General features: G+C 48.0%; 16 protein-coding genes across 16 annotated transcripts, besides 13 other annotated features; 7 read left to right on the top strand and 9 right to left on the bottom strand.

The window, feature by feature from the left end:
* Nucleotides 1-202: part of a mobile genetic element that runs on past the window's edge.
* TSTA_035650 (uncharacterized protein) lies at nt 168-1,816 on the top strand (the record flags this gene model as incomplete). Its single annotated transcript, XM_002480728.1, has 2 exons — nt 168-398; nt 659-1,816. 2 exons carry the CDS (start codon nt 168-170, stop codon nt 1,814-1,816), a joined length of 1,389 nt encoding a protein of 462 aa, XP_002480773.1.
* Nucleotides 549-571: a microsatellite.
* Nucleotides 623-1,678: a mobile genetic element.
* A 150-nt stretch (nt 1,817-1,966) lies between the features above and the next one.
* Nucleotides 1,967-2,311: a mobile genetic element.
* Nucleotides 2,312-2,537: 226 nt separating this feature from the next.
* Nucleotides 2,538-2,723: a mobile genetic element.
* Nucleotides 2,722-3,045: a mobile genetic element.
* TSTA_035640 (retrovirus polyprotein, putative) lies at nt 2,749-3,476 on the bottom strand (the record flags this gene model as incomplete). The annotated part of the gene is made up of 2 exons (XM_002480727.1): nt 2,749-3,057; nt 3,273-3,476. 2 exons carry the CDS (start codon nt 3,474-3,476, stop codon nt 2,749-2,751), a joined length of 513 nt encoding a protein of 170 aa, XP_002480772.1.
* Nucleotides 2,976-3,578: a mobile genetic element.
* A 175-nt stretch (nt 3,579-3,753) lies between these two features.
* TSTA_035630 (uncharacterized protein) lies at nt 3,754-5,113 on the top strand (the record flags this gene model as incomplete). The annotated part of the gene is made up of 2 exons (XM_002480726.1): nt 3,754-4,468; nt 4,497-5,113. The coding sequence occupies 2 exons, from the start codon at nt 3,754-3,756 to the stop codon at nt 5,111-5,113; spliced, it is 1,332 nt and encodes a 443-aa protein (XP_002480771.1).
* A 674-nt stretch (nt 5,114-5,787) lies between these two features.
* On the top strand, nt 5,788-8,514 carry TSTA_035620 (uncharacterized protein; the record flags this gene model as incomplete). The annotated part of the gene is made up of 5 exons (XM_002480725.1): nt 5,788-6,306; nt 6,371-7,087; nt 7,147-7,906; nt 7,961-8,116; nt 8,150-8,514. 5 exons carry the CDS (start codon nt 5,788-5,790, stop codon nt 8,512-8,514), a joined length of 2,517 nt encoding a protein of 838 aa, XP_002480770.1.
* Nucleotides 6,392-7,354: a mobile genetic element.
* Nucleotides 7,366-8,157: a mobile genetic element.
* Nucleotides 8,515-8,682: 168 nt separating the features above from the next.
* On the top strand, nt 8,683-9,649 carry TSTA_035610 (uncharacterized protein; the record flags this gene model as incomplete). The annotated part of the gene is made up of 2 exons (XM_002480724.1): nt 8,683-8,833; nt 8,940-9,649. The coding sequence occupies 2 exons, from the start codon at nt 8,683-8,685 to the stop codon at nt 9,647-9,649; spliced, it is 861 nt and encodes a 286-aa protein (XP_002480769.1).
* Nucleotides 9,650-9,829: 180 nt separating this feature from the next.
* Nucleotides 9,830-9,849: a microsatellite.
* A 253-nt stretch (nt 9,850-10,102) lies between these two features.
* On the bottom strand, nt 10,103-10,993 carry TSTA_035600 (uncharacterized protein; the record flags this gene model as incomplete). Its single annotated transcript, XM_002480723.1, has 2 exons — nt 10,103-10,897; nt 10,952-10,993. 2 exons carry the CDS (start codon nt 10,991-10,993, stop codon nt 10,103-10,105), a joined length of 837 nt encoding a protein of 278 aa, XP_002480768.1.
* Nucleotides 10,364-12,634: a mobile genetic element.
* TSTA_035590 (uncharacterized protein) lies at nt 11,273-12,615 on the bottom strand (the record flags this gene model as incomplete). The annotated part of the gene is made up of 5 exons (XM_002480722.1): nt 11,273-11,637; nt 11,768-11,849; nt 11,906-12,094; nt 12,227-12,307; nt 12,452-12,615. Coding segments are annotated over 5 exons (881 nt in total), but the record flags the coding sequence as incomplete, so codon positions are not given.
* A 13-nt stretch (nt 12,635-12,647) lies between the features above and the next one.
* Nucleotides 12,648-13,083, bottom strand: TSTA_035580 (uncharacterized protein; the record flags this gene model as incomplete). The annotated part of the gene is made up of 2 exons (XM_002480721.1): nt 12,648-12,981; nt 13,067-13,083. The coding sequence occupies 2 exons, from the start codon at nt 13,081-13,083 to the stop codon at nt 12,648-12,650; spliced, it is 351 nt and encodes a 116-aa protein (XP_002480766.1).
* A 296-nt stretch (nt 13,084-13,379) lies between these two features.
* On the bottom strand, nt 13,380-14,354 carry TSTA_035570 (uncharacterized protein; the record flags this gene model as incomplete). Its single annotated transcript, XM_002480720.1, has 2 exons — nt 13,380-14,190; nt 14,284-14,354. 2 exons carry the CDS (start codon nt 14,352-14,354, stop codon nt 13,380-13,382), a joined length of 882 nt encoding a protein of 293 aa, XP_002480765.1.
* Nucleotides 14,355-14,494: 140 nt separating this feature from the next.
* Nucleotides 14,495-15,402, top strand: TSTA_035560 (uncharacterized protein; the record flags this gene model as incomplete). Its single annotated transcript, XM_002480719.1, has 4 exons — nt 14,495-14,526; nt 14,562-14,641; nt 14,700-15,372; nt 15,396-15,402. The coding sequence occupies 4 exons, from the start codon at nt 14,495-14,497 to the stop codon at nt 15,400-15,402; spliced, it is 792 nt and encodes a 263-aa protein (XP_002480764.1).
* Nucleotides 14,768-15,316: a mobile genetic element.
* A 315-nt stretch (nt 15,403-15,717) lies between the features above and the next one.
* On the bottom strand, nt 15,718-16,760 carry TSTA_035550 (uncharacterized protein; the record flags this gene model as incomplete). The annotated part of the gene is made up of 2 exons (XM_002480718.1): nt 15,718-15,753; nt 15,981-16,760. The coding sequence occupies 2 exons, from the start codon at nt 16,758-16,760 to the stop codon at nt 15,718-15,720; spliced, it is 816 nt and encodes a 271-aa protein (XP_002480763.1).
* Nucleotides 16,227-17,009: a mobile genetic element.
* Nucleotides 16,779-17,075, bottom strand: TSTA_035540 (uncharacterized protein; the record flags this gene model as incomplete). The annotated part of the gene is made up of 2 exons (XM_002480717.1): nt 16,779-17,030; nt 17,052-17,075. The coding sequence occupies 2 exons, from the start codon at nt 17,073-17,075 to the stop codon at nt 16,779-16,781; spliced, it is 276 nt and encodes a 91-aa protein (XP_002480762.1).
* A 1,459-nt stretch (nt 17,076-18,534) lies between these two features.
* On the top strand, nt 18,535-18,939 carry TSTA_035530 (uncharacterized protein; the record flags this gene model as incomplete). Its single annotated transcript, XM_002480716.1, has 2 exons — nt 18,535-18,673; nt 18,752-18,939. 2 exons carry the CDS (start codon nt 18,535-18,537, stop codon nt 18,937-18,939), a joined length of 327 nt encoding a protein of 108 aa, XP_002480761.1.
* A 464-nt stretch (nt 18,940-19,403) lies between these two features.
* TSTA_035520 (ATPase-stabilizing factor 15 kDa protein, putative) lies at nt 19,404-20,213 on the bottom strand (the record flags this gene model as incomplete). The annotated part of the gene is made up of 4 exons (XM_002480715.1): nt 19,404-19,635; nt 19,715-19,853; nt 19,918-19,938; nt 20,072-20,213. 4 exons carry the CDS (start codon nt 20,211-20,213, stop codon nt 19,404-19,406), a joined length of 534 nt encoding a protein of 177 aa, XP_002480760.1.
* Nucleotides 20,214-20,953: 740 nt separating this feature from the next.
* On the top strand, nt 20,954-24,229 carry TSTA_035510 (porphobilinogen synthase, putative). Its single transcript, XM_002480714.1, has 2 exons — nt 20,954-21,280; nt 21,335-24,229. The coding sequence occupies exons 1-2, from the start codon at nt 21,059-21,061 to the stop codon at nt 22,241-22,243; spliced, it is 1,131 nt and encodes a 376-aa protein (XP_002480759.1). The 5' UTR covers nt 20,954-21,058; the 3' UTR covers nt 22,244-24,229.
* On the bottom strand, nt 21,502-24,790 carry TSTA_035500 (acetyltransferase, putative; the record flags this gene model as incomplete). Its single annotated transcript, XM_002480713.1, has 2 exons — nt 21,502-23,842; nt 23,938-24,790. The coding sequence occupies 2 exons, from the start codon at nt 24,788-24,790 to the stop codon at nt 22,617-22,619; spliced, it is 2,079 nt and encodes a 692-aa protein (XP_002480758.1). The 3' UTR covers nt 21,502-22,616.
* Nucleotides 24,791-24,851: the final 61 nt, after the last annotated feature.

The following is a 24,851-nucleotide window of genomic DNA, read 5'->3' as shown; positions in this document are numbered from 1 at the left end:
ATTTATACGCCAGTCGACTACAATCAATAAACGTATAAATGAGCGTACAGAAAGCAACCAAAATCAAGAAATCAATCAGGCAGTTGTACGGTTGTCAAAAGCCTACGAAATGATAGCAAATGATGTTTTACTCGTACGGAAAGAGAACTACGATTTACAAGCTGCACATGAGAAAGAGAAGCAAAAGCGCCAAAAATCTAAAAAGCAAATATCTATTGAGCAAGGGGTTACTAAAGAAGAAGTGTAAGCGCTCGTACAAGGTCAGGTTGAGGCATCCCATGCTGTTACTACTACTCCGGCTGAGCCGGAGCTCCCAGCTTCTCAAGCAGTCGTACGCCGCCAATATCGCTGCAGTGGTTGTAACGTTATGGGGCATAGAATTAACCAATGCCCTAGTCGTATTAGTAGTTAGATTTTTGTATATAATTTGTATGTGGCTTTGAAAATTGGGATTTGAAATCAATATCGCGTACGCGCTCGGGAAAAAATGCCGGCTCGGTAGTGGTGCCGCTTCGGTGGTGAATTACGTTATAGACAATACACTTGATTAATAATAATAATAATAATAATATCTCTTAACATTGTCTTATGCATCAATTGCATATGAGCTGATTAAATTATTAATATTACACCCAAAAATCTATGGAACTTTGACGAGACCGGATTCATTGTCGGACAAGGAAAAAACGAGTCAGTGGTCACAAAGTACCCAAAAACAGCAAAAAGAGTTTCCTCTTTGTCTTCTCGAGAATCTCTTACCGTCGTTGAGAGTATAAATGCCGAAGGGAGAGTCATTCCACCGTTAATTATCCCAAAAGGCGAAAAACATATGGAGGAATGGTATCGACGTATACAGGATCCGGAGTGGCTTACTGCTCCTGCTTCAAATGGATTTATCACGGATGAGATCGCATTTGAATGGCTTCAACATTTTCAGCACTATACAAAGCCAGAATATACGTTCGAATGGCGATTATTAATTATGGATAATCATACAACCCATCTCACTATACAGTTCGTTCAATACTGTGAAATTTATCGCATTCGATTATTCAGATTTCCACCTCATTCCACGCATCTATTACAACCACTCGATGGAGTGCCTTTTCAGCAATATAAGCACGTTCATGGAAGAGTGGTAAATCAAGTTGCTCGGCTCGGAGGCTTCGATTTCAACAAAAATGACTTTTTTGAGGAATTACGGGATATTCGAATTCAAACCTTTACTCCGCGAATTATTCGCCACGGTTGGAAAGATCGAGGGATTTGGCCATATAATCCTGATATCGTATTGAGCAAATTGCCTCACCCAGATGAGGCAATTATTGATGATGGGAATACATTAAAAATTTATGGCGAGATCGATGACACTATTCCCAGCTCACCAACAACGAAATCAATTTCTCCACCATCAACGGTCACTGCGCTTCGTCGATATATCAATAAGATAGAGAAATCAATCGAGGGTATAAAGGATATTTTGGAGGAATCAAAACCTGGCCTCGTACGCCGTATAAAAGTCGTGAATTCAAGCAGCCTCGCCATAGCGGGATTAGGTGAGCTTCACCGTGAGGATTTTGCAAGGCTGCGCGACACAGCAAAACGCAAAAATAACAAAAAAACCAAGCGTCAGGTAAAAGCCTCAGGCGCACTCTATGTAAAATATGCGAATCGCCTCATAAAACGCCGCCATAATGGGGATTTATTGAGGATTCATAAACAGCACGTACTTGGGGTGCCGGAGGCGGAGGATGCTGAGGCTCCAAGAGAGCCTCAAAACTTGGGTTTCTTCATTGATTCTACGGGTAATAGGTAAATCATATATGTATTTCTCATGTGCCTAGATTTTTTATATAATATGCGTTGGTGGACTTATAAGCATTAATTTGAAGAATTTGAATATTTTGAGCGTTGAGCCCATGTGCGCGTTGAGCCCGGGCCGACCCCCAGTCCGAATAGGGTGGGGGGAGGTGAAGCGACGGGTAATGATATATTTTGTGAGTCTATCAACAATACCAATTGCATCCATATACGTAAGTCCTGTAATTGGATCTTTCGATGTCGGTAAACCTTATATAAAGCTGACTGTAATCTTTTGCCATCGTTCCTCTGGTATTTCCGGAATCTGCATTTTTCTGTAGGGTTTGTGGTTGATTGGCTTGTTCCTGTTGCAGCGTTCGCATTTTCTGATATAATCTTCAATGTGTTTTCTCATCCTTGGGAAGTAGTAAGATTGTTGTATCTTTTCCATTATTTGGTCAATTCCTTGGTGTCCATGTGCTGGTAGATCATGGTGCAGCTTGATGATTTCAGTATTGTTGATGGTGCTAATATTGATTCTTGCTATAAGGCTAATCCGTTCCGTTTCTGTGCTTCTTTATTTGCAATTACTATTATGAGTATCTTGTCTTGCTGTGTTGCTTGAATCATGCGGTTGTGAAAGTCATGGTGGTTGACTGTAATTGTTGTTGCTAGTATTGCCTTAACATTGTAGTGTATTCCATCTTCGTCTTCTTTAGGCTATGTATTTTTGGCTGTTCAATCCCAATAGCATAGTCTGGTCTTCTGCTGAGTGCATCTGCAACGTTTTCTTTTCCCTTGATGTGCTCAATTCGAAACTTGAATCTTGATAGATATTCAGCCCATCGTATTTGTCGTCCAGTAAGTTCTTTTGTTGTAAAATATTTCAAGTTGTGGTGGTCGCTTTTCACAATTTGTTTCTTCCTTAACTCCTTGCAGATAGTGTCTCTATTGCTTGAATGCTTCCACTATTGCGAGTAGTTCTCTGTCATGAACGTCGTAGTTCATTTCTGCTGCGGTGAATTGTCTTGAGTAGAAGGCAATAGTTTGCACAATACCGTTGCTTCCCACTTGTTCAAATGCAATTCCGAGTGCATATCCTGATGCATCTGGTCTGATAATCTTTCGTTTTTCTGGGTCATTCAGTGCTAAAATCAGTGCTTTCGTGACTAGTTGTTTAAGCTTGTCGAATGCTTTTTGTCGTTTGTCGTTCCATACAATTCTTCGTCCTTTCTCAGGAGTTCTGTCATGGGTCGGCTATGTTCAGAGTAATTCTGAATATAGCGTCTGATATATCCAGGGGCTCCTAAAAATCCTTGTACTTCCTTGATGTTGGTCGGTGTTGGCTAGTTCATAATAGCATCCACTTTTTCTGGTTGAATTTTCAGTCCTTCTAGTGTATGAATTATTCCTAAGTAGTTGACCATGGTTGTGTCAAATTCACATTTCTTGATCTTGAGCGTAAGTCCTACTTCCATAAGTGTCGTCATAACTTGCCGTACATGTCCTTCATGTTTGTTTGGGTCCTTTGAGTATACAATGATGTCGTCGAAGTATACTGCAACGAACTTGTTAAGGTACTGTATCAAAACATATGTCATGAAGTGTACAAATTCTGTTGGTAATCTTTTCAGTCCCATTAGAGTAACTGCCCATTCGTACAATCCTTTTTCCATAAGAAATGCGGTTTTCTAAATATCTTCTTCAGCTATTCGGAGGTTGTAGTAACCCCATTGGATGTCAAAGACTATCATGATTTTTGCTCCTTGAAGTAGATCTCGTTTCTCTATGCTTAGATTTCTCGTATTAGCTTCCAAATAACATTTGATTGAGCCTTCACATGGCATATCGGCCATAGGAAATACTAATCCATACGAGCCCCCATCCAGAGAGAACCACGCTTATTGATCTTTCCAAGGGCCTTTGCAGGCTTCTTAGCATCGAAAAACCCTCATGGAAAGTCCAGAGAGGCCTCCAGGGGCCACTGGAGATCCAGAAATCATGGGACCTGGATCTGGGGTTGATTCATCGACACCCTCCCAGGAACCGTCACAGCTACCTCCAACTACCCGTGCACTGTTTGCAGGACTTGGAGACTGTCAGAAACAGTCCAATGAACCTACTTTGAGCAACAGCGACGCTCTACAAGCGCCACGACAGACTGGAGAAACCCAACAAGCCCCAGGAACGATCCTCGAGAAAAGGAAGGCCTCAAGGCTGATTATAGGATCTCGGACTCCTATAACTAGGTCTGGATTGAGCGCGGCTCCGAAGAGGAAGATTACACTTACCGCAATGCGTGCAGCGAGTGCTCCTGCAGAGGATAGCCTCCTGATGGGCCTGATCGAGGACCTCAACGGCCATCTGCAAGAGGCGGTCCACCAGCTCTCCGCGGAGCTGACGACTGCCAGAAACGTGATCAATACCCAACAGGGCCTCATTACTACCCTCAACGCTAGGCTAGAGAGCCTAGAGACCTACGTTAACGCCCTACAAAGCCGTCAGATCCTACCACTCGACCCCTTCGCTGCAACGCGTGAGGTTGCGGCGCACGGGCTACCGCCAAGAGCTGCGTCCACGGGAGGCTTAGCGCCCACCCCAATACAGCTAGATGCCGCGCCTGAGAGCCGCGCGATATCAGAATCCAACAAAGGCTACGAAACAAGCCGTACAGCCACCTGAGGGCCCCAAAAAAGTACCTGGAACCGCCGCGAAGACCACCAAACAGCCCGAAACTACCGCTAAGCCACTGACCAAGCCCGCACCTACGAAATGGGCCACTATTGCCACAAATAACACCCAATCTGGAGGATGGAAAACCGTCCAGTATAAGAAACAAGCCTTGGCACCCTCGAAGGCTCTGTCAACAACTAATTTGAAGCCCGTAAGTACCCGGAGTAAGGAGGAGAGGCGCCTAATCTTTAGACGACGATATCCTAAAGATGCTCCTACCGCATTGAAAGCCGATATCCTCTTAGCCCTTAACCGTGCCCTTGCTAAGGCAGGCTTTCCTGACTTTGTAAGAGCGGTCGATTCTGGATACGCAGCCTCAGGGGCCTTGACAGTGCTCCTAGAGCGAGGCACTCGCAGCAGCACCCTCGTGCCCGTCTACAACGATACTCTACTAGCCGCTGTAAGGCAAACAGACCCGGTAGACCTCGCCATGACCCGGACCGTGGGTCCCTCCTCGCGACCCGCGACCCTCCCCTCCGGAGGGTCGGGTCGTAGATTGACGACCCTCACCGCACCTGAGGGTCATAGAATCTTTGGAGGGTCACCCGCCAAGCGACCCTCACGGCCCGCATATGCATAACTTTCTCACGCTTTCCCTAATTCGGATGGATAATTCTGCTGACAAACATTCATAAATTCCTGTTTTTTATACCTGTTTCGTATGTCCGACTATGAATCCATTGTTTTCTATCAAACCCCTACGTATTTTTATGAAATATGTCTTCTAAATAAGCCTTCTTGCTCGGTAATCCTGGATTTACACCTTTTTTCTGCCTGGGAAAAACCGTTGTGGTGTGTATTGTGAAGAGTTGGAGAGAGAGGCATGTAACGATGGGGAAATATATATTTTGATTGTAGAAGTATAATCTGAAGAAGTTACAACTTTGATATTCTTGGTTATTAGCCTCAAACTTCCTGAAATCCTGACTTAATTATATTGAACATCTATTATCCACTTTCTACATACCTATGCCGTGTCGAAATTGAGCGAAATATATCGATCATGTTCAATTATGTTCTGCCAAAGTCGTAGGGTCGCGAGGTTGACCCTCAGGATGACCCTCACGAACCTCAGGATGACCCTCACGAACCTCAGGGTGACCCTCACGAATTTCAGGGTGACCCTCACGAACCTCAGTTCTAGCCAATTAGCATGATGAGTATCAAATGTGATCTGTCATTTTACCTCCTGAGTCCCTTGCCGAACTGCAAAGGAAATCTGGTAAGTCTTCTCTTCTTCTAACCATCTTCACCATGTCCCAGTTTTCTGACGCATTCTCATCTACTTATGAGGGTCCACCCTCAGATTTTCTTGAATACAGTGCTGATGATGGTCCAGGTCTAAATCAGCTCTACTCCCCTATCCCATCTGGAAATCAAGATACCTCCCTTCCGTCGTCTGAGCTTCGAGCGGCACCTGATTGTCTTCATCGAATTTGCCCGGTCCGGATTAGATCATTCATCATGTACTCCCCGGAAATGGGCAACGAATTCGTGCAGTGGTGGCTTCAGACCGATTTTGGGAAAAAGAGACAGATATCTTGGGATGCGAAACGAGCTGCAAACTGCTGGAAAAACTTTGATCAAGTAGCGTTTGAAAAAGATAGAAAGCCTGGGGTGATGTGCCATCAATGTCGGAAGGTACTTGATCACCCTGCGTCGGCTCACTCAGGGACATCTTCAATGAACAAGCATTACAATGGGATAAATTGCCGGAGAGTTGCCTCAGCTGCAGGAAAGAAACCAAACATCAAGCTTGCGTTAGAGCATGCGGTATGTTCGAGACCTGACTTTGACATTGAGCAATGAGCATCCCAGTTCTGACCTCGACATCTAGGCGCAGAATGCGACGGTACGAAGATTCGATGAGCGAGTTTGGCAGCAGAAGCTTGCTCAGCTCCTCACTGTATCGCATCTTCCCTTTCTTTTTCTCGAGCACACCGAGTTCCGTGATTTGATCTCCTACGCCCGGCTGGCACCATCAATGCCAGAAATTCCTTCTGCCAAGGTTATGCGCCGGCAGCTTCGAGACCTCGTCCGTGAGAACCAAAAGAGTATCCTTCAGAAACTCCCTTCTGGTGTGAAGCTATCACTTGCCCTGGATTGCTGGACATCTCCATTCCGACAGGCATTTATGGCGATTACAGGATACTTTCTCGACGAGAACTGGGAATATCATGAGATATTACTAGGATTTGAACACTTACATGGATCTCATTCCGGCGCAAATTTGAGTGTAGTGCTCCTCAAGCTGCTACAGGAGCATCAGATCACAGATCGAGTGCTTGCGGTAACCACCGACAACGCTTCGAATAACGTTAGTCTCATGGCAAGTGTCCACGAGGCGATTGAGTCACTACAATCCTCGAACGATGTCGTTATCATTCGGGTACCCTGTATTGCACATGTGATCCAGCTGAGTCTCAAAGATCTCCTTGGGAAGATGAAGGCTGCTCCAAGGATTGATACGGCTGAGCAGACATGGTCTGATGATCGGGTGGATAGTCTTCGTGTGAGGCAGCAGAAACGCGAGATCGTGGACACTTTGAATAAGGTGCGACATCATGGCTTTTATCCTCATTCATTATCCTAATCTGTTTCTTAGGTTCGAAGCCTTGCGATTTATATCAACGCGAGTCCTCAGCGCCGAGAGTCATTCTACAACTTGCAAACCAAGGAGCCAAAGCTTGTGCCAATCCAGGATGTTGCTACTCGGTGGAACTCCACGTTCTTAATGCTTGTACGCGCAAAGAAACTCCAGCAGACCTTCTATGCGTTCTGCTCTCAGTACGACCAAGAGCACTTTGCCTTGAGTCAGGAGCAGTGCGGCAAGTGGACTATCTTATCTGCATTCTCCAGCCTTTTCACCGATTCACGACCCTTCTCTCGAAGTCCAAGGATGTCACCATCCATCGGGTCTTTAAGGTCTACAATAAGCTGTTTGACCACCTGGAAAAGTCGATTAGACAGCTTAGACGGAAGAGGGTCGCTTGGAAGCAGGTGATGCTTGCATCTCTCGAAGCGGCAAAGAACAAGCTCTCAATCTACTACAAAGACACTGACAACATGGATGGTCATCTCTACGCCATTGGCACCATCCTTTCTCCACAGGATAAACTTCAGTTCTTCTCAACCGCAGACTGGGACCCAGAGGAAGGCGGAATTGATTACCGAGCAATCTATCGCCAGAGCCTTGAGTCCTCTCTCGAGAAGTACTCGGAGAATCTTGCCCAGGAGCAGCAGATAGTGGATGCTCCCCCAACGAGTACGGCAATGGATGAATTTGATTTAGCCTGTGTTCGAGACGAGTCGCAGCAATCTCAGATTCGACAGCCAGTTCAGTCTGACGAGCTTACAAGGTATCTTGACAGCAGTGAGTGTCTCGTCTCTTGATATCAATGGGAATAATTACTGATTTCTCTTTTAGACACAGTCCCAAATGCCCAACCTCGAACCTGGTGGAAATATCACCAAGATGAATTCCCTGGAATGGCGAGGCTTGCACGAGATGTTCTTTCTATTCCAGCTAGTGGTGCAGGAGTAGAGCGGCTTTTCAACTCTGCACGAGATATCTGCCATTATCGTCGAGGCTCTCTATAGCCTCAAACAATCTCAGATCTTATGATGTATATGTGTACATCACGGTTCGAGATTCATGAAGAGGAGCGAATAATGCTCTCTGAATATCTTTCGACTCAGGAGATACAGGCTGCAAAGGAAGAGAGAACTCAGCAACAAATCACCGTTGATCCAATTAGTGATGATGAAGAGGATGAAGGGCTTTCTTCTACAGAGCCCCAAGAAACTTTGCAAGGCCCATCTGCAAAGGCACTTGGCAAAAGACGCCTAAGAGATATTGCCGAGGATGCGGAAAGTGATCAGGAGGGTGATAGTGAGGTTACGTCTCTGCCAGAGACACAGTACCGAGTGTCAGGTAGAGTTCGCAAGCGTTCAAGGTTGCTTGATGGATATGAGATGTAGAACATGTAGTTTAATTCGTTTAATTCATCTGTTTAATTCGTTTAGTTCATTTTGATTCAATGCTTTCAGGGTGATTAAAGCTAAACAAGTAGACCTACAAATACTGTAAGTGAAATACTCAAAAATACCGCTAAAATCTACAGAATTTATGCACCTCGTGACCTGATGATGTTTGCATTGTTTTACTACCCTGAGGGTCGGGTCGCACCATCAACGACCCTCCCCTTATGGAGGGTCAGGGTAGGGGCTGACGACCCAAGAACCTCCGTGGTCCGGGTCGCGGTCCGGGTCGTCAGGGTGACCCGCGGGTCGTGGCGAGGTCTAAGACCCGGCAGTTATTTCTGTGGAGATTAGCGAACAGTAGCACCGTGTTAAGGTACAGGCAGTGCCTGTGGACCGCTACATGTATAATGACCAAGGCCTAGCACTAGCCCAAGAAGAGATTGAGCTGGGAACACCATATAGGCTTAAACGAGAGCCAATGTGGCTCAAGAGAGCCAAGACTATACAGGCTAGCAACCAGAGATTTGCCACGTTTGTGATCACAGTAGGTTCCTTAGAGGAAGCTCGAACACTGATCAATAAAGGCATCAAGTTTGGTGGCCGGCATCATCGAGTAGCACCTTATTGGGAGTCAAATCCTGAGAGTATCTGCCCCCGATGCTGCGGAATCGGCCACTCCGGCTTCATGGCTTGTGGTGGCAGGCCTCCTAGATGCGCGATCTGCGCAGGTGACCATGAGGCGATAGAGCACTCATGTACAGTAGTGGATTGTAGGGTTGGCCCAGCCAAACCTTGCCAACACACGGTGATCAAGTGCGTCAACTGCGAAGGTGCACGCGAGGCCACATCTGCTAAGTGTCCTAGAGCTAGAGAGGCTCGTCAAAGGGCCGTCCGGAGAATGAGGGAACGATCCTTACAAGACCTCATCCCTTCAGATGAGATATTCGCGATAGTCCCTCCAAGACCAGTACTGACCTCGGAGGAGAGATCTGAACAGCCTCCAGAAGAAGAGACACTGACTCGAGAGAACGAAGGAGATTTGCTACCTGTGATGCAATTAGAGGCTGATATTCACGAGTCAGAGCTAGAGCCTACCCCAGCCACCGAAGCGCCTCAGAGCGAGGAGCTATGATACTGTTACAACACAATTGTGCCCGTACAGGCGCTGTAGTGCATACAGCCCTTGAAGCAGCACTACAGGCTGGTGCTGGGATAGCCTGTCTCCAGGAGCCCCCAGTGCGTGGAAAATACCAGATAAGCCATCCTGGCTTTCTGTTCTACTGGCCTGAGGGTCCTCGAGAACATGCTCGGGTATTATTATTATTATTATTAATCAAGTTTATTGTCCGTACCCAGCCCTACTGGCTATGACAGACCACTAGAAGCCTTGGTGACACCCTACAGGCCTCACCCCTATCAGAGTCATACATGCAAAATTCAAAAATCACTATCTCGTCCCCATATGGCCGATATGCCAGGGACCTTTGGGCACTCTCCCTAGGCTAATCCTTCCGGAGATCCCTTATAGTTCCAAACCCGTGGGCACGCCTAGTCCGTACAAACCCTGACTAGTGTGCCCTTATCCCTACCCATCCTCCAATGTGACACCTAGGCCACCTTCCTCCAACGTATCCCATCCCCACACATCACTAATCTCAGCCTCTCTGGCTGTCCGCTCATTATCATTGAATAGGTTGGCTTCAGCCACGAATTGCAGCAAACCCTGCGTCGCCCTAGGCTCAGCAAATAGCCTAGCCTCGGGGTCTTCCTCAGCCGCTGTAGGCAGTGGCACGCCTGCTTTTTTGAGGGCTTGATAGAGAGTTCTTCGTCCTGCACGACGTCCACGGCACTCAAAGAGTACATGCCTTACTGTCTCATGAGGTTCCTTGCAGGCCTGACACTCAGGCGATTCCCGTTGGCCTATCCGGTATAGATAGGTGCCAATTGGAGCATGTCCTGTCTTTAACTGGTAGTAACGACTAGCCACTCTTTTTGGAGCTTTTCCTGCCACTGGGTCAAGGTTCCAACCTCGAGGCATCTTGTAGACACGTCCGTCTCTATGCCTGCCTTGTACAGCATTGATTTGGGCCCATTCAGATACTGCAGCTCTCCTTGCTTCCGTGCAAGCCCTTCTAACGTGCGCCAGAGATAGGTGCTCAAAACCAGGCGCGGTTTGTTTACTAGCTGCACGTTTAGCAGCTTGATCAGCCTGCTCATTCCCTTCAATCCCTGAGTGGCCTGGGACCCATTGTATTGTGACTGGCTGGCCTCTCAAGGCTAGTTTCTCAGCTGCCCTGTGAGCCCTAAGAACAAGGGCTTGCCCAGGGCCTGGCCTTGTCGATCTGAGGCGATCAATAGCATTCTGTGCGCCAAGTAACATCTAGATAGGACCAAGAGGTTGTCTCTCCAGTGCCCATTCAAGGGCTGTGGCTACTCCCACTAGTTCTGCGTCAAAGACCTCGTGTCCGTGGCCCATTGGCACTTCTACATGTTCCCAGGGGCCTTCAGGTACAGCCTATAAAGTGACACCGGCTCCTACACATCCTGTATCGAGTCTGGAGCCATCGGACCAGAACATTGTTCCAGCACGCTGTTGGTTAGCCTCCGTTAGAGCCTCTTCCTTGTCAAGTACTCGGATCGAGCCTGGGAAGCCTTGGAGCTCGCATTATTCAGTTCTCTCAATTCCTCCAGAGGGGTCTCTGTTCAACCGTTGAGCAAGGTGCTTTGCAAGCCTTTGGCCAAGTCAATTTAGCACCTTGTTGTCTCTAGAGGCCCATTCCCGGTCGTCCCGTGGTTGCTCTCCAGGTTGTGCGTGAAGGTCACCATGTCTGAGGGTGACTGGAAGTATCTGCGCTGTAGGATGCGTGTCAGGCAGAGCTAGTAGCCTCGCTGTATATCGAGCTACTCTAGCGTCCAGTAAGACTGTCGCTAGCTCTAACGCTGCCTCTCTGATTAGGGCTCCGATTGGGGTTTTTGGGAACATGCCCGTAATACCTCTGGCTTGCTTATTGATCAGAATCTGGATCCTTTGTGCCCATGTTTTCTGGCCTTGCCACCATATCTCGGCACCCCATAGCAATTGGGCTTGCACTGTAGCCTTCTGTATGCGCCTCACTAATGCTGGAGGTAACCCATTAGCTCTGCAGAGTGAGTTTAACCTAATTATCGTATTTCTTGCTGTCTTAATTCGAGTGTTGTAGTGGCTCTTCCATGTAAGTTGGCTATCTAGGAGTATCCCAAGCCACCGTACTGTAGATTTGACAGTTGCTAACTCGCCTCCAACCCTGATCCGGGCTCGAGATACGTTTTGGGCCACTTGACGTCTGTGTCATCTATAAAAGAAAGCGGCCTCAGTCTTTTTGCGATCAAATTGTACCCTGTTAGCCACCCCCCACTTGATGGCTACTTCCGCAGCTTTCTCGAGGATCCTACAAGCCTCCTTCACTGAGCTTGCGGCTGTTATCAGGCCTTGGTCATCCACAAAGGACAGACATCGAACCTCTAGCACACTCCTCTCAATGGCTCTTGATAGCCCATGAACGTATAGAACAAAGAGAATAGGTGACACTGGAGAGCCCTAAGGTAACCCAGAGCTTATCGGTATTTCCTTTCCCACGTGTCTATTAATCACAAGAGTGACTCGCCAGTTAGATAGAAATGAGATCACTCAATGTATAAGATCTCCATCCATGCCAGCCTCTCTGAGCACCTCTACCAGTTTTGCTAGGATGACATGGTCAAAGGCCCCCTCAATATCCATAAATAGAGCTGCAGCCAGCTTCCCATTTGCCTAAGCTTGATAGATCTCCTCCACTAGACATGCCACAGCATCAATTGCACTGCGTTGCCGACGGCCTCCAAATTGACCATCATGGAAGAGGTCTTGAGCCTCTGCAAAGTTTGTAATTAACTCTGCTACAAGCTTCTCAATTACCTTGCCTAGGCACTTCAATAGGCTTATCACTCGATACGCACTAGCCAGTGTGTAGTTGGTTTTACCGTTCTTTCTCAGTAGAACTCCCTTGGCTGTTTTCCAGACACGTGGATGTATCCCAAGCCTAAGGCACTGCCTAGTCAGGCTAACCACACGCTCTGAGTCTAGATTCGGGCACAGTTGTGTTGTAGTACTATCATAGATCCTCACTTTGAGACGCTTCAGTGGCTGACTTGAGCTCTGGCTCTAGTGGTTGTTGGCTATTTCCCTCGTGAATATCAGCCTCTAATTGCATCTCAGGCAGCAATTCATCTTCTTCTGGAGTTGACGTCTCCTCCTCTAGAGACTGTCCAGGTCTCTCCTCCAAGGTCAGTACCGGTTTTGGAGGCACTACCGCGAACGTCTCATCTAATGGGATGAGGTCTTGTAAGGATTGTTCCCTCATTCTCCGGATAGCCCTTTGACGAGCCTCCCTAGCTCTAGGGCACTTAGGAGATGTAGCCTCGTGTGCACCTTTGCAGTTAGCACACCTGATTACTGTGTGTTTGCAAGGTTTAGCTGGCTCAACCCTACAATCCACTACTGTACATGAGTGCTCTATTGCCTCATGGTCACCTGCGCAGATCGCGCATTTAGGAGGCTTGCCACCACAAGCCATGAAGCCAGAGTGGCTAATTCCGCAGCATCGAGGGCAGATACTCTCAGGATTTGACTCCCAATAAGGGGCTACTCGATGGTGTCGGCCTCCAAACTTGATGCCTTTATTGATCAGTGTTCGAGCTTCCTCTAAAGAACCTACTGTGATCACAATCGTGGCAAATCTCTGGTTGCTAGCCTGTATCGTCTTAGCTCTCTTGAGCCATGTTGGCTCTCGTTTAAGCCTATAAGGTGTTCCCAACTCAATCTCTTCCTGGGCTAGTCCTAAGCCTTAATCATTGTACATGGAGCGATCCACAGGCACTGCCTGGATCTTGACACGGTGCCACTGTTCACTAATCTCTACTGAAATGACTGCCGGGTCTGTTTGCCTTACAGCGGCTAGTAGAGTATCGTTATAAGTAGGTATGATGGTGCTGCTGCGAGTTCCTCGCTCAAGGAGCACCGTCAAGGCTCCTGAGGCTGCGTATCCAGAATCGACCGCTCTTACAAAGTTAGGAAAACCTGCCTTTGCAAGGGCACGGTTAAGGGCCAAGAGAACATCAGCTTTCAATGCGGTCGGAGCATCTTTAGGATATCGTCGTCTGAAGATGAGGCGTCTTTCCTCCTTGCTCCGGGTACTCACAGGCTTCAAGTCAGTTATCGATAGAGCCTTAGAGGGTGCTAAGGGCTGTTTCTTATACTGGACGGTTTTCCATCCTCCAGATTGGGTATTATTTGCGGCAATAGCGGCCCATTTCGTAGGTGCGGGCTTGGTCAGTGGCTTAGCGGTAGTTTCGGGCTGTTTAGTGGTCTTCGCGGCGGTTCCAGGTACTTTTTTGGGGCCCTCAGGTGGCTGTACGGCTTGTTTCGTAGCCTTTGTTGGATTCTGATATCGCGGTGGAGGCTGAGGTGCGGTTGAGTTTATCGCGCGGCTCTCAGGCGCGGCATCTAGCTGTATTGGGGTGGACGCTAAACCTCTTGTGGAAGCAGCTCTTGGTGGTGGCCCGTGCGCCGCAACCTCACGCGTTGCAGTGAAGGGGTCGAGTGGTAGGATCTGACGGCTTTGTAGCGCGTTCACGTAGGTTTCAAGGCTCTCTAGCCTAGCGTTGAGAGTAGTAATGAGGCCCTGTTAGGTATTGATCACGTTTCTGGCAGTCGTCAGCTCCGCGGAGAGCTGGTGGACCGCTTCTTACAGATGGCCGTTGAGGTCCTCGATCAGGCCCATCACGAGGCTATCCTCTGCAGGAGCACTCGCTGCACGCATTGCGGTAAGTATAATCTTCCTCTTCAGAGCCGCGCTCAATCCAGACCTAGTTATAGGAGTCCGAGATCCTATAATCAGCCTTGAGGCCTTCCTTTTCTCGAGGATCGTTCCTAGGGCTTGTTAGGCTTCTTCAGTCTATCATGGCGCTTGTAGAGCGTCGCTGTTGCTCAAAGTAGGTTCATTGGACTGTTTCTGACAGTCTCCAAGTCCTGCAAACAGTGCACGGGTAGTTGGAGGTAGCTGTGACGGTTCCTGGGAGGGTATCGATGAATCAACCCCAGATCCAGGTCCTATGATTTCTGGATCTCCAGTGGCCCCTGGAGGCCTCTCTGGACTTTCCATGAGGGTTTTTCGATGCTAAGAAGCCTGCAAAGGCCCTTGGAAAGCTCAATAAGCGTGGTTCGTCGTCAAATCAGGATCTCCTATCAGGCGATTCCCGGTATTGGATTTACCATGTTGATAAGCTGGATTTCTTAGATATGCTTTACAGCGTACGGATCCAAACTTATACCACACAAAATATTAAGAGCGGCTTTTCACACACTGGGATTGTGCCATATAATCCACAAAAAGTCCTATCTCAGTTGCAAATTGCTGTCCGGGAGGCTACTCCAGCCTCAATTCGCCCTAGCACGTCAAGCAGCAGCACCTGGAGCCCAAAAACGCCTTACAATGCCCGTACGCTAGAAAAACAGGCCAAATCTGTCAAGAGATCTCTCAATATGGGAGATTTAGACAGCAATTCGCCATCGTGTCCGGCTTTTAACCAGTTGATCAAGGGATCCCTTGTAGTGATGCACCAAGCTGCCATTTTAGCTAGGGAGAACCATAACCTACGCGAAGCAAATGATATTTTACAGAAGCGCCGCACTCGCCGTACAAAAGCCCTACAAGCCGATGGTATTTTGACAGTCGCTGAAGGCCGAGAGCTTGCTCAGGAGCTTCCTGAAGAGGCTCAACCCCCTCCTCCACCCAACGGGAGCGCGCCTTTGCAGCCAGCTCAACGGGCCCCCCCAAGGTGTAGTAATTGCTGGGAAATAGGGCATAAGCGCAATCGCTGTCCAAATATATCTACATAGGTAAATATTAATTTATTCACTGTTTGCATATAAATTGTACGAGTTCTTTGAACCAAGTGGGATGCGGCTGTGCCACTTACCCGGGTGCGCCGTTTACCCATGAAACACGTTACCCGCTGTAGCTGGCCGCTGACTAAGAGCCGCTATCCAGGTGTGTGCCTAAGCCTGCAGGCACAGAGATCCGCGGCCCAGCCACGGGTGGTGCGCCATAGAGGCGCGCCACAGAGAACGGAAGCTAAGGAAACAAGAATAACGAATGCAAACATGTCAAACAAACAAATAAATCAAACATCTTGGTCGGCTAGTGCGCGTACGCCCGCCTACAAAAATTCCCAAATTCTTTTCAAGTCCTCCGAACTGCACCAGTTCGCTTCAAACCCACATATCCTGTATCCCTCATAAAAATCTGCGTATCTCACCCTTCGCAAATCCGAATTGTACGTCCTCTACATCGCATCCCGTTGGCTGGCTCTGAATCACTTGATCCAAGGCTCGTATTCGTGTCAATCCTGGTCCTTACTGATAACGACGTCGACCTGGAACGCACGTCATCTGCGTGCGTGTTCGTACATGTTCCCACGTCAGTGTCCTTGTCATTTGCAGGCTCCAATTGAGCCGCTGTTTCTGCGTTTTCATAGGTGCCAACTGCTTCCGGATCTACCTCACGGAATTGATCAAGCACTCGCGTGTCAATGATGAACTGCGCGATTGCAATTGCGGCCTTTTTTTCCTTGAGTAATGCTTGCAGATCTGTTGTGCGTCGGAATCCCTTGATTCGTGACCACATGAGACCGCGTTCATTCTCATACAGTGGGCATTCCATGAGGATATGTCGTACTGATTGACCAGATAGGCCGCAGGCACAGTATAGTTGTTCTCGCCTGTTAATTCGCCACAGATAGTGCGCCAGCCCGATTCGTTCGGTACGCAGCTGTATCAGTATTGACGATGTTGCTTTGCGGAGAAAGGTCCAATATTGGAGTGTGCGCTTGGAAGGCTGAGTGACAAGTTTTTTGGTAGGTTTCCCTGCCTTTTGCTTGTCCCACCGTCTCTCCCAGGCATCCTTGGTTGATTGGCGTATTCTGCGTTTTGCAGCTGCTGCGAGTATGGTCCATCCTTCACTTGATAGATCTCCAGGTACGATTTGCCCTCGTGCACCCATTAGAGCCGCACGTTTTGCAGCCCTGTCTGCAGCTTCATTTCCAGGAACGCCCTCATGGCCTGGAATCCACCTCAGTGTTACATCGATGTCCTCATCCGTACACTTCCTCAGTGAATCGACACAGCCCTGAATGTACGTTTGACCAGAGACCATACGCGGGTTCATGAGAGTTTTAAGCGCGGCTTAGCTATCTGAGAAAATAACTAGTTTCTTGGTTCGTATGTCCTGATCTGCAATTTGAAGCGCAGTTTCGAGCGCGAATTTGATCCCACAGACCTCAGCTGCGTATACTGTTGAGGTGCCTTCCGTACCAATACACTCCGTTCGTTGTTTTCTGAATGTTGGAATGACCATGGACGCGCCAATATAGCCTTGATATCCACTGCCGTCCGTGTATATTGCGATATGCTCATTCTTGCATGTGATATTCTTCCCCTGTATACATGGTTGACGTACCCTCTGTACCGATGCACTGCGCATGTTGCTTTCCGAAGGCTGGGATGACCATTGATGCGCTAATATAGCCTTGATAGCCACTCCCGTCCGTATAGATTGCAATATGTTCTTTCTTGCGCGTGATGTTATCATATACCGATACCGCCTTCTCTTGCTCATCAATTACTATATTTGGAAGCTCTCGCCATGGCTCCTGGACGTATGCAAAGCGGCTCTCCCATCTCCCGGCCAAGGTTCCTAGGGGAACCAATGAGCATCCGTTCTTCTTCTAAGCATAAGCTTCCATAGGAGTGTAGCCGCCGAGCTTTAGATCTTGACTAGTACGTCGATTGACCATGCCGCTAGGAATCGCAAAGGCAGGACCCGTGCGAATTCGTATAGCGGTAGCCTTTGTGAGTTGATCCAATTGCAATCGTATTGGCATTAGGTGAAGTTCTATATTAAGCGCTTCTGCAGCCGTCGTATTGATTATTTTGTATAGTTTGTTTTCTTAACTTCCGTTCTGTTTCACGATTTTCTTGGTGCCTACAGGCTTAGGTACACACCTGGATTGTAGCCGTGGCTTAGCTACAACAGGTATATCAAATCTACCACGGAGTACAAGGATAGTGCTCTATAGGGTTAGGGATAAATATCATTCAGATCCACAACTTCCTACGCAACTCATTTCTAAACCTCCTTAATCTCCGCTCAGGACGCCACTGAAAAGTTCATCTCACTCTAGTCGTTGTACCTACACCATGTCCTCATGGTTCGAGCCGACACTGCTCATACCACTGTCTGATATTTGCAAGGAATGCTGGAACGAGCACTCAGATGTTCGGACAAAGGTTCTAGATCGCTTCGAAGCAGGCATCAAAGAAAGAACTGGCAGAGACACAGGCCCCCTAGGTTCTGAGCGTTCTGCCAAGTTGCCGACGCTTCCAAACTAGAAAGACTCATCGCTCTGGTAGAGCCGATTCAGGACCGTGTATTATCTAAACAACTTGTTCTAGAGCCAATGATCAAAAATTGCGATATGGTAATTGCCCGATGTTAGTTTCTCCCACTTTACACTCATCAAGTTTTCTGAAACTATCCCTTACTCAGGGCTCCAGAACATAAGTGTTAGCATTGAGTTCAGCCGCCAGTACAAAGAATTCGCATCGGTCAAATACAGCAATCAGCAAGGGTTGTTATTTGGCATATACTCGTTCGAGCTTTGCTAGTGTCTTGAATAGCGTAAGAAGCGAGACAATCAAATGTGTGTTCTTACCGGGCTACTAGAGCCAGATGCTGCTCATATATACCCATACTACCTTATCAAAACATCTGCTTGTGAGCCAACAATTGTGGGGCGATTCTGGAACGTCATGAACACATTCTGGGAAGATAGTCGTGTTGAGCAATGGGAAAAGGAGATATTTGGTGATGAATTGGACTTACAGAACCCCTGGGACACAACTGCTTCAATATGTTAAGTCTCGGCCAACACCCACATGCAATGTGGGGAGCTGGTCACTTTGCGCTTCGCTCAATGGAAAAACTTGACTTTAAGACCCTGAAGGTTCAATTTTACTGGGAAAGAAAGTTATTGAACGGGGTAACCGAAATCAAACTCTTGACAGAGCCCAAGTCTACTCGTGGGCTGTATGTTGACCGGCATACCTTTGCAATTCCGACTGGCACAGATAAGGATAATGGGGAGCCATAGTATAAAGCTGTTGTTTCTGGTGACACTTTCACTCTGACTACACCTGATCCCGATCGATTGCCACTGCCAAGTTGGTCCCTCCTCGAAATACAGTGGCATCTCCAGCGCATCGTAGCAACGAGTGGCACCGCCGAAGCGCAAGACTACCCGGATTCTGATGATGACTTTGATGATATTGAGGAGTGTTTGATGTAAATGAAACTTCAGCCAGGATTGTGTCAGAGAATACATATTGCCAGCTGCGAAGCCGAAATTACGCTTGCAGGCCCTCCCTACGAAATTCTACTTTAGTGTCTAAACTACCCTACTCAAAAGGTCATTGGATTAAACCTGTACGAATGCTTCACAAGGTCTGTCATGGCCTATAGAGCTAGGTATGGGAAGAAACATTATTAAATAGATAAGCTAATCGCTTTGGATGCCATGTATTGAACTTAGCGAGGACCCTAGCCTAAACCCATCCCATATGAGGTCAGCCCATATCATAACTAACTAGTTTCTTTTATTATAACAATGAACTTCCCTTACTCCTCTATGCCATTCCCCATCCTCTGCCGATTAGGCCAAATTGAAAATGAATTTCTCTGGCTTATCATAAAATATCCTAACGCGTTATCATCACAAACATCCCCGAGGTGGTGGTTACATGCCCTTTTGACTCATGATGCCGAGGTCGTACGATTGACATCAGTATCTGCTTCGACCTCGCGTACGATACCACTGCCCTGCTTCTCGTCTACACCTGGGAACTCCTCCTCAAAGACTGGCTCAGGTTCTACGGTCTCGAACTTGGTCTTGAAGTCGGATAACCCGTGGTTGCTGCTGTTTGAGCGACGGCGAGCGTTGGTGAAATTGTAGTCATAGTCCTGAACTTCTTCTCCAGAACGGCCCCTAGATCAATTGCCGTTAGCCCAAGGTCTTTGCATCCACGGAGACTCCTGACTCAGAGATCAGGTGCTTTATCTCTTACCAGTTGCCCTTGCCGCCTCCGTCTTTCTTGGTCTTGTTGGGATCAGCATTGATGGGGCCTGTCTTTGCGAAGTAACGAGGCACAACGTCGTCGGCAAGGCCAGTATGGTCGTGGTCGTTGACCTTGTGTGAGCGTGTCACTAGATTTCTAGATTAGAAAGTGACGGCAGATACGGGCCTTGAAAGCGTAAGGGAAAAACTTACTGTTAGAATGTGATGAAGGACCTGTTCAGGGATGGTATGGAGGATAAACTGATTCTATGTTAGAACAAGCAAAGTGTCGTGTGATCATAAAGGGAAATCGAGTATCAATTGTAGAAAATCAATCAATTCATCACTCTTGGTTCGGAGTACTTACTCAACGGCTCAATAGTGGCGTGATGGAAAGGAATCGCGATACCTGATATTCGTTGTGAGATGTAGAGATGGAGCAAGAGAAAGCGAGGGAGGAGGAGAGGCTTTTTATATGGAAGCTCAAAGGGGAGGGCACATGACCTCATACGTTACCAGACCATCAGCAGACACTCGTACCAAAAGGGTTTAGCCTGCTTGATGTGCAATCCGGGGTAATACCCCGGATCTAAACGTTTATTGGCCTAGCTTGTATTACATAATATGGCATGATCCGCTGTAGAATCTTCCCGGTAATTCGCAATGCATCATGCTTAGCATACCATTGTATGGAGCTGCACTGGCTGGAATGTTAGCTGCCACCCATCAGTGATAGGCTGATAGCAATGGAAAATGCTAGCGAATCTGAGGTCCCTGATAGGAACAAGTCCCGGTGCGCCGATCGATATGGTCGGACCAGTAAGGCGATATGCCTCTCTGCTCGGAACCCCGATTGCTTTGTCGGATATTCCATGCAGGCACCAACGGTCATAACGGTGATAGAGTACATGGCAACCGATTGGTACGCAGTCTTCAAGTAGCGGCGCTTCCCCAACATGATCATCCCGATTGGTATTACCTCAGCCCTTTTGTTAGTTAGATGGTAACCAAAGCCGTATGTACATATACTCTGTTCAGAGTTCCCGAATCTGTATCAATGGTTGATATATATGGGCCAATTATGTTGCGCGCATTATTAAACTAACTCTCAGACGGCCAATCAGAAGTGAGAACAGAGCCGAGGACGGCTCCTGCCAATCCGAGACGTGCTCCATTTGCCGCTCAGCCGCTTTCCCGCACAGAATCCTGTGAATATACAGCCACATGAGAGCATGGTATTAAAATAAATTATCACATCTTCTTTGCTTTGATAATTTTCATACTCTTCCATCGCACGAGGCATTGAGTTCTTAAAATATTCAAGACGATCGGATCGCATTGCAATTGCCACAAAATGTCTTTCTCAACACTGGTTTCGGATATAGCGTTTAGAGACGCCGCACCAGCGGATCGAGACTCCCAGATTTCTCGTGCTCGTTCTCAAGTCACCGCTCGATCACTTGCGAGCACTCGAGCGACTAGTGTTAGTATCTCGGGCGATATCTCGAGTCAATTACATGCTGGCTATAGCCACCCATTAGCCAGATCATGGCAGGCGGAAAGACAGTTAACCAAGGTGCGGACGATAAGATTTGATCGAGGCCCATACACACTGACAGTATGTGGATAGGAAATGCTCATTTACCCATTATTCGTCACCGATAACCCGGATGAAGAAACCCCCATTCCGTCCCTACCAAACCAATATCGCCGAGGCTTGAACCGACTCGTACCCTTTTTGACACCTCTGGTGCGCAAAGGATTGCGAAGTGTTATGCTTTTCGGCGTACCTCTAAACCCCAATGCAAAGGATCCTCTTGGAACTGCCGCCGATGATCCGTCTGGTCCTGTCATACAGGCGATTCGATTGCTACGAGCACAGTTTCCAAACCTTTACATAACTGTAGACGTCTGTCTATGTGAATACACATCGCACGGTCACTGTGGCATCCTCTGCGACGACGGAAGCCTGAATAACACGCAATCAGTCGAGAGAATATCTGATGTGGCGTTGGCATATGCGTTGGCAGGTGCACACTGTGTTGCCCCTTCGGATATGAACGATGGGCGTGTGCGCGCTATAAAACTTAAACTGATCGAGGCCGGTATCTCTCACCAGGTTCTCCTCATGTCATATGCCGCCAAGTTCAGCGGCAGTCTCTATGGACCTTTCAGAGATGCTGCGGGCTCAGCACCATCGTTTGGTGACCGCAAATGCTACCAGTTGCCACCGGGCGGGCGTGGACTTGCTCGTCGTGCTATCGTACGCGATGTCGCCGAGGGCGCTGATATCATCATGGTGAAGCCCGCTAGTAACTTTCTTGATATTATCAGTGACGCAAAAGAGTTAGCCAAGGACATGCCCATTGCGGCTTATCAAGTTAGTGGAGAGTATGCCATGATCCATGCTGCTGCTAAGGCAGGTGTGTTTGATCTGAAAGAAATGGCTTTCGAGAGTACGCAAGGAATCCTGAGAGCTGGTGCTGGCATTGTTATAAGCTACTTCACACCGGATTTCCTTGACTGGCTGTCCACATAAGCTTCGATACGGTCCAATTTTCTTTTGTCTTTACTTCCGTTTATACCAGATAAGAGAAGCTCGTCTCAGGTTATGTACTATCAACACTGTCAATACACATGGAAATACCAGTAGTCAAATAGCTCCACGAGATTTTTCATTCAATCATTCAATAAACCACAGTGAAGATAAGATGAAGCTCGATTTCCCCCCGTATCTAGAATCCATACCCAGTCATAACTTACCGCGTCGTATAAGGAAAAAGGTCATGAAAAAAAAAAAACGAAGAGAAAACGCTCAACTCATTTACAAAGAGACATACATCATCATATATTCATGCGACATGAAAGACACCCTTCAAGACAATAAATGAAAAACAAAAGTAGCATCTTTTTCACATGTAGCTGGGCTTGAGCCCTTGGAACCCATATGCAACGATATCCGACTTCACTACTTCACCTGGGGCGACATAGGCACCCCGTCGGAGACGCACACCTGGGTATATAGTGCAGTTTGCACCGACATAGCAATCTTCTTCAATGGTAACTGGACGACCTTGATATCGGCTCTGGGAGCCTTTGCGCTCCTGCATATTAGCATGGGCCATTGAGCCAAGGATGGTGACGTTAGGGCCTATCCAAGTGTGTGCACCAATGTTTATTGGGCAATCGTCGACCATAGAGCAATTTTCGGAGATCATCACGTCTTCTCCAATGTGTATATTGAAGCCGTAATGACAACGAAAGGGAGCCTCGACAACCGCCCCTTGACCAATCGAGCCAACGGGTCGTGGCGTAGGGGATCCGGATGGGCTTGTGGATGCCGGAGGTATGATGATTTCTCGTAGCAACCGGTTCTGTTCCTTAGAACTCACTCCAGAGAGTGGGTTGCAAGCATTGTTGAACCGCCAGAGCGCCGATTTGCAACGGTCCCGGTCTTCCACTAGTTGCATATCGAAAGGACGGTATAATTCTCCATGGATCATTTTATCCCTCTCCGTGTCCTCCCCGGGATTATGACGCGCTGATAATTGGTGTTCAATGCTCAATGCCAACCGAGCCTGTGCCTGCGGACTACTAGTGTCTATGGTGCTGGGATGCGGAGGTCTTTGATCGACAGTACCTTGAAAAATAGGCATACCAGGTTTTGGATGGGGACCTTGTTGCGAAAGTTCACGAATAGAGGGTACGACATGATACTCAGTCTTTGGTTGGCCGTCACGGGAGAGTTCATGGATAGGAGGGACTTCTCGATAGTCGGTAGATTTTGCCATGTGCTCTGCCATGTAAGGAGGATGCGAGGAGGCGCTTGGCCAACTCCTCTTGGGCCAAGCGTTCCGATTCCCTGCTACGCTTGTTGGCGTGGCCAAGTACTGAGCGTTGGTATTCTCATTGTCCTCGACAACCGGTGGTCTGACCTTGTTGACTTCGGTTTGTTGGCCCGTGGTTTGAATTCGCTCGTGATGACGGGCGTTGATATCTTGCAAATACTGATTCGCTGCTTCAGAGTATCCGTCTTTGGACTGCAGAGGCACTGGACCCTTGCTACTTGACGGTTTCTGCCATGTACTTCTAGAAGAGTAACCTTCGCAAACGAATCCACCTCGGATACAATTGTTGCCTGAAAAATATTTTGATATACATGTTTAGCTACCCCACTCGACAAACGGCCAGAACCCGATCTCCTCAGGTGTACGCAGATGAAGACAAACTTACATGCGGGATGCTGTTCATCGCATTTCTTCTTTCTCCTCCGGCAGGTTAGACAACCAGTCTTGGTTCGGTTGCTAAAAACGCGTTTCCTCTTTGGTCCAACTTGGACAGCTGATTGTGGCTTTTCTTGCGGATAAGGCGACATGGATTCGCCCGCGACGGAGGGAGGACCGGCGGACCACGGTTTTTGTTCCATCGACTCAGTCGAATGAGTTTCTCTTTGGAGGGCTTCCACCAGTTGGGCATCCGAGGTATCCAAATTCTGGGCTTTCTGGGCTTGACTAATCAGATGAGAGTCATAATCTTGCCATGAGCCACCCGTCGCATGTGCATCTTTGATCTCTGCATGCATGTACCCGGTAGAGGACTGTCCCGAATACTCGTGTCCTGCAGGAAATAACTTGGCACCGTTCGATGCTTCAGACTGTATAGGTGGCTCTGAACCCATCTCCGAGCTGCGCCCAGAAATCGCCTGGACATCGCTTGGGAGATCCTGTTGCTGGGATTGGCGTTCGAGGGACTCCGAACGCTTTCGTTTATTCCTGTTCGCACCATTGGGCGTCGTTTGAGGCGATGAGTTTTGCGGGCCGTGTTCGACGACTTGTTCCGCGCTTGCATTAAACGACTCGTGTGAATTTTCGTCCTGTCTTGAACCGTTTGTGTTGCCGTTGGCTCCTCCCACATCGGCGTTTTCATTACTCTGCGATGGATTGCCGGTGGATGTTGCCATATTGTGCATGGTGCTGTCCTTGCCGTTGACAGCAGTGAAACGTGGAGGGCCATGTTCGGTATGCTGGTCGTTCTCTTGCGCATAGGTCCCGTTGGCGATGGGCGCGGGTTGCGCTACAGTGGCCATAACGGACAGAATGCCGCTATCTCAATCGGTTTGTTCCGTCGGCGGATATGGCAAAGAGCTT

This window comes from Talaromyces stipitatus, genomic scaffold, assembly GCF_000003125.1.
Source record: "Talaromyces stipitatus ATCC 10500 scf_1105507295541 genomic scaffold, whole genome shotgun sequence".
NCBI classification, from domain to species: Eukaryota; Fungi; Ascomycota; class Eurotiomycetes; order Eurotiales; family Trichocomaceae; genus Talaromyces; species Talaromyces stipitatus.
Note: the sequence above shows the minus strand (reverse complement) of the source record. Positions and strands in the feature narration are given on the sequence as shown.

Bases quoted from the DNA above. Each gene is read 5' to 3' on its own strand.
- TSTA_035510 (XM_002480714.1), top strand. From the start codon at position 21,059: ATGTCTTTCTCAACACTGGTTTCGGATATAGCGTTTAGAGACGCCGCA. The intron at 21,281-21,334 runs GTGCGGACGATA...GTATGTGGATAG, and splicing joins CGGAAAGACAGTTAACCAAG to GAAATGCTCATTTACCCATT.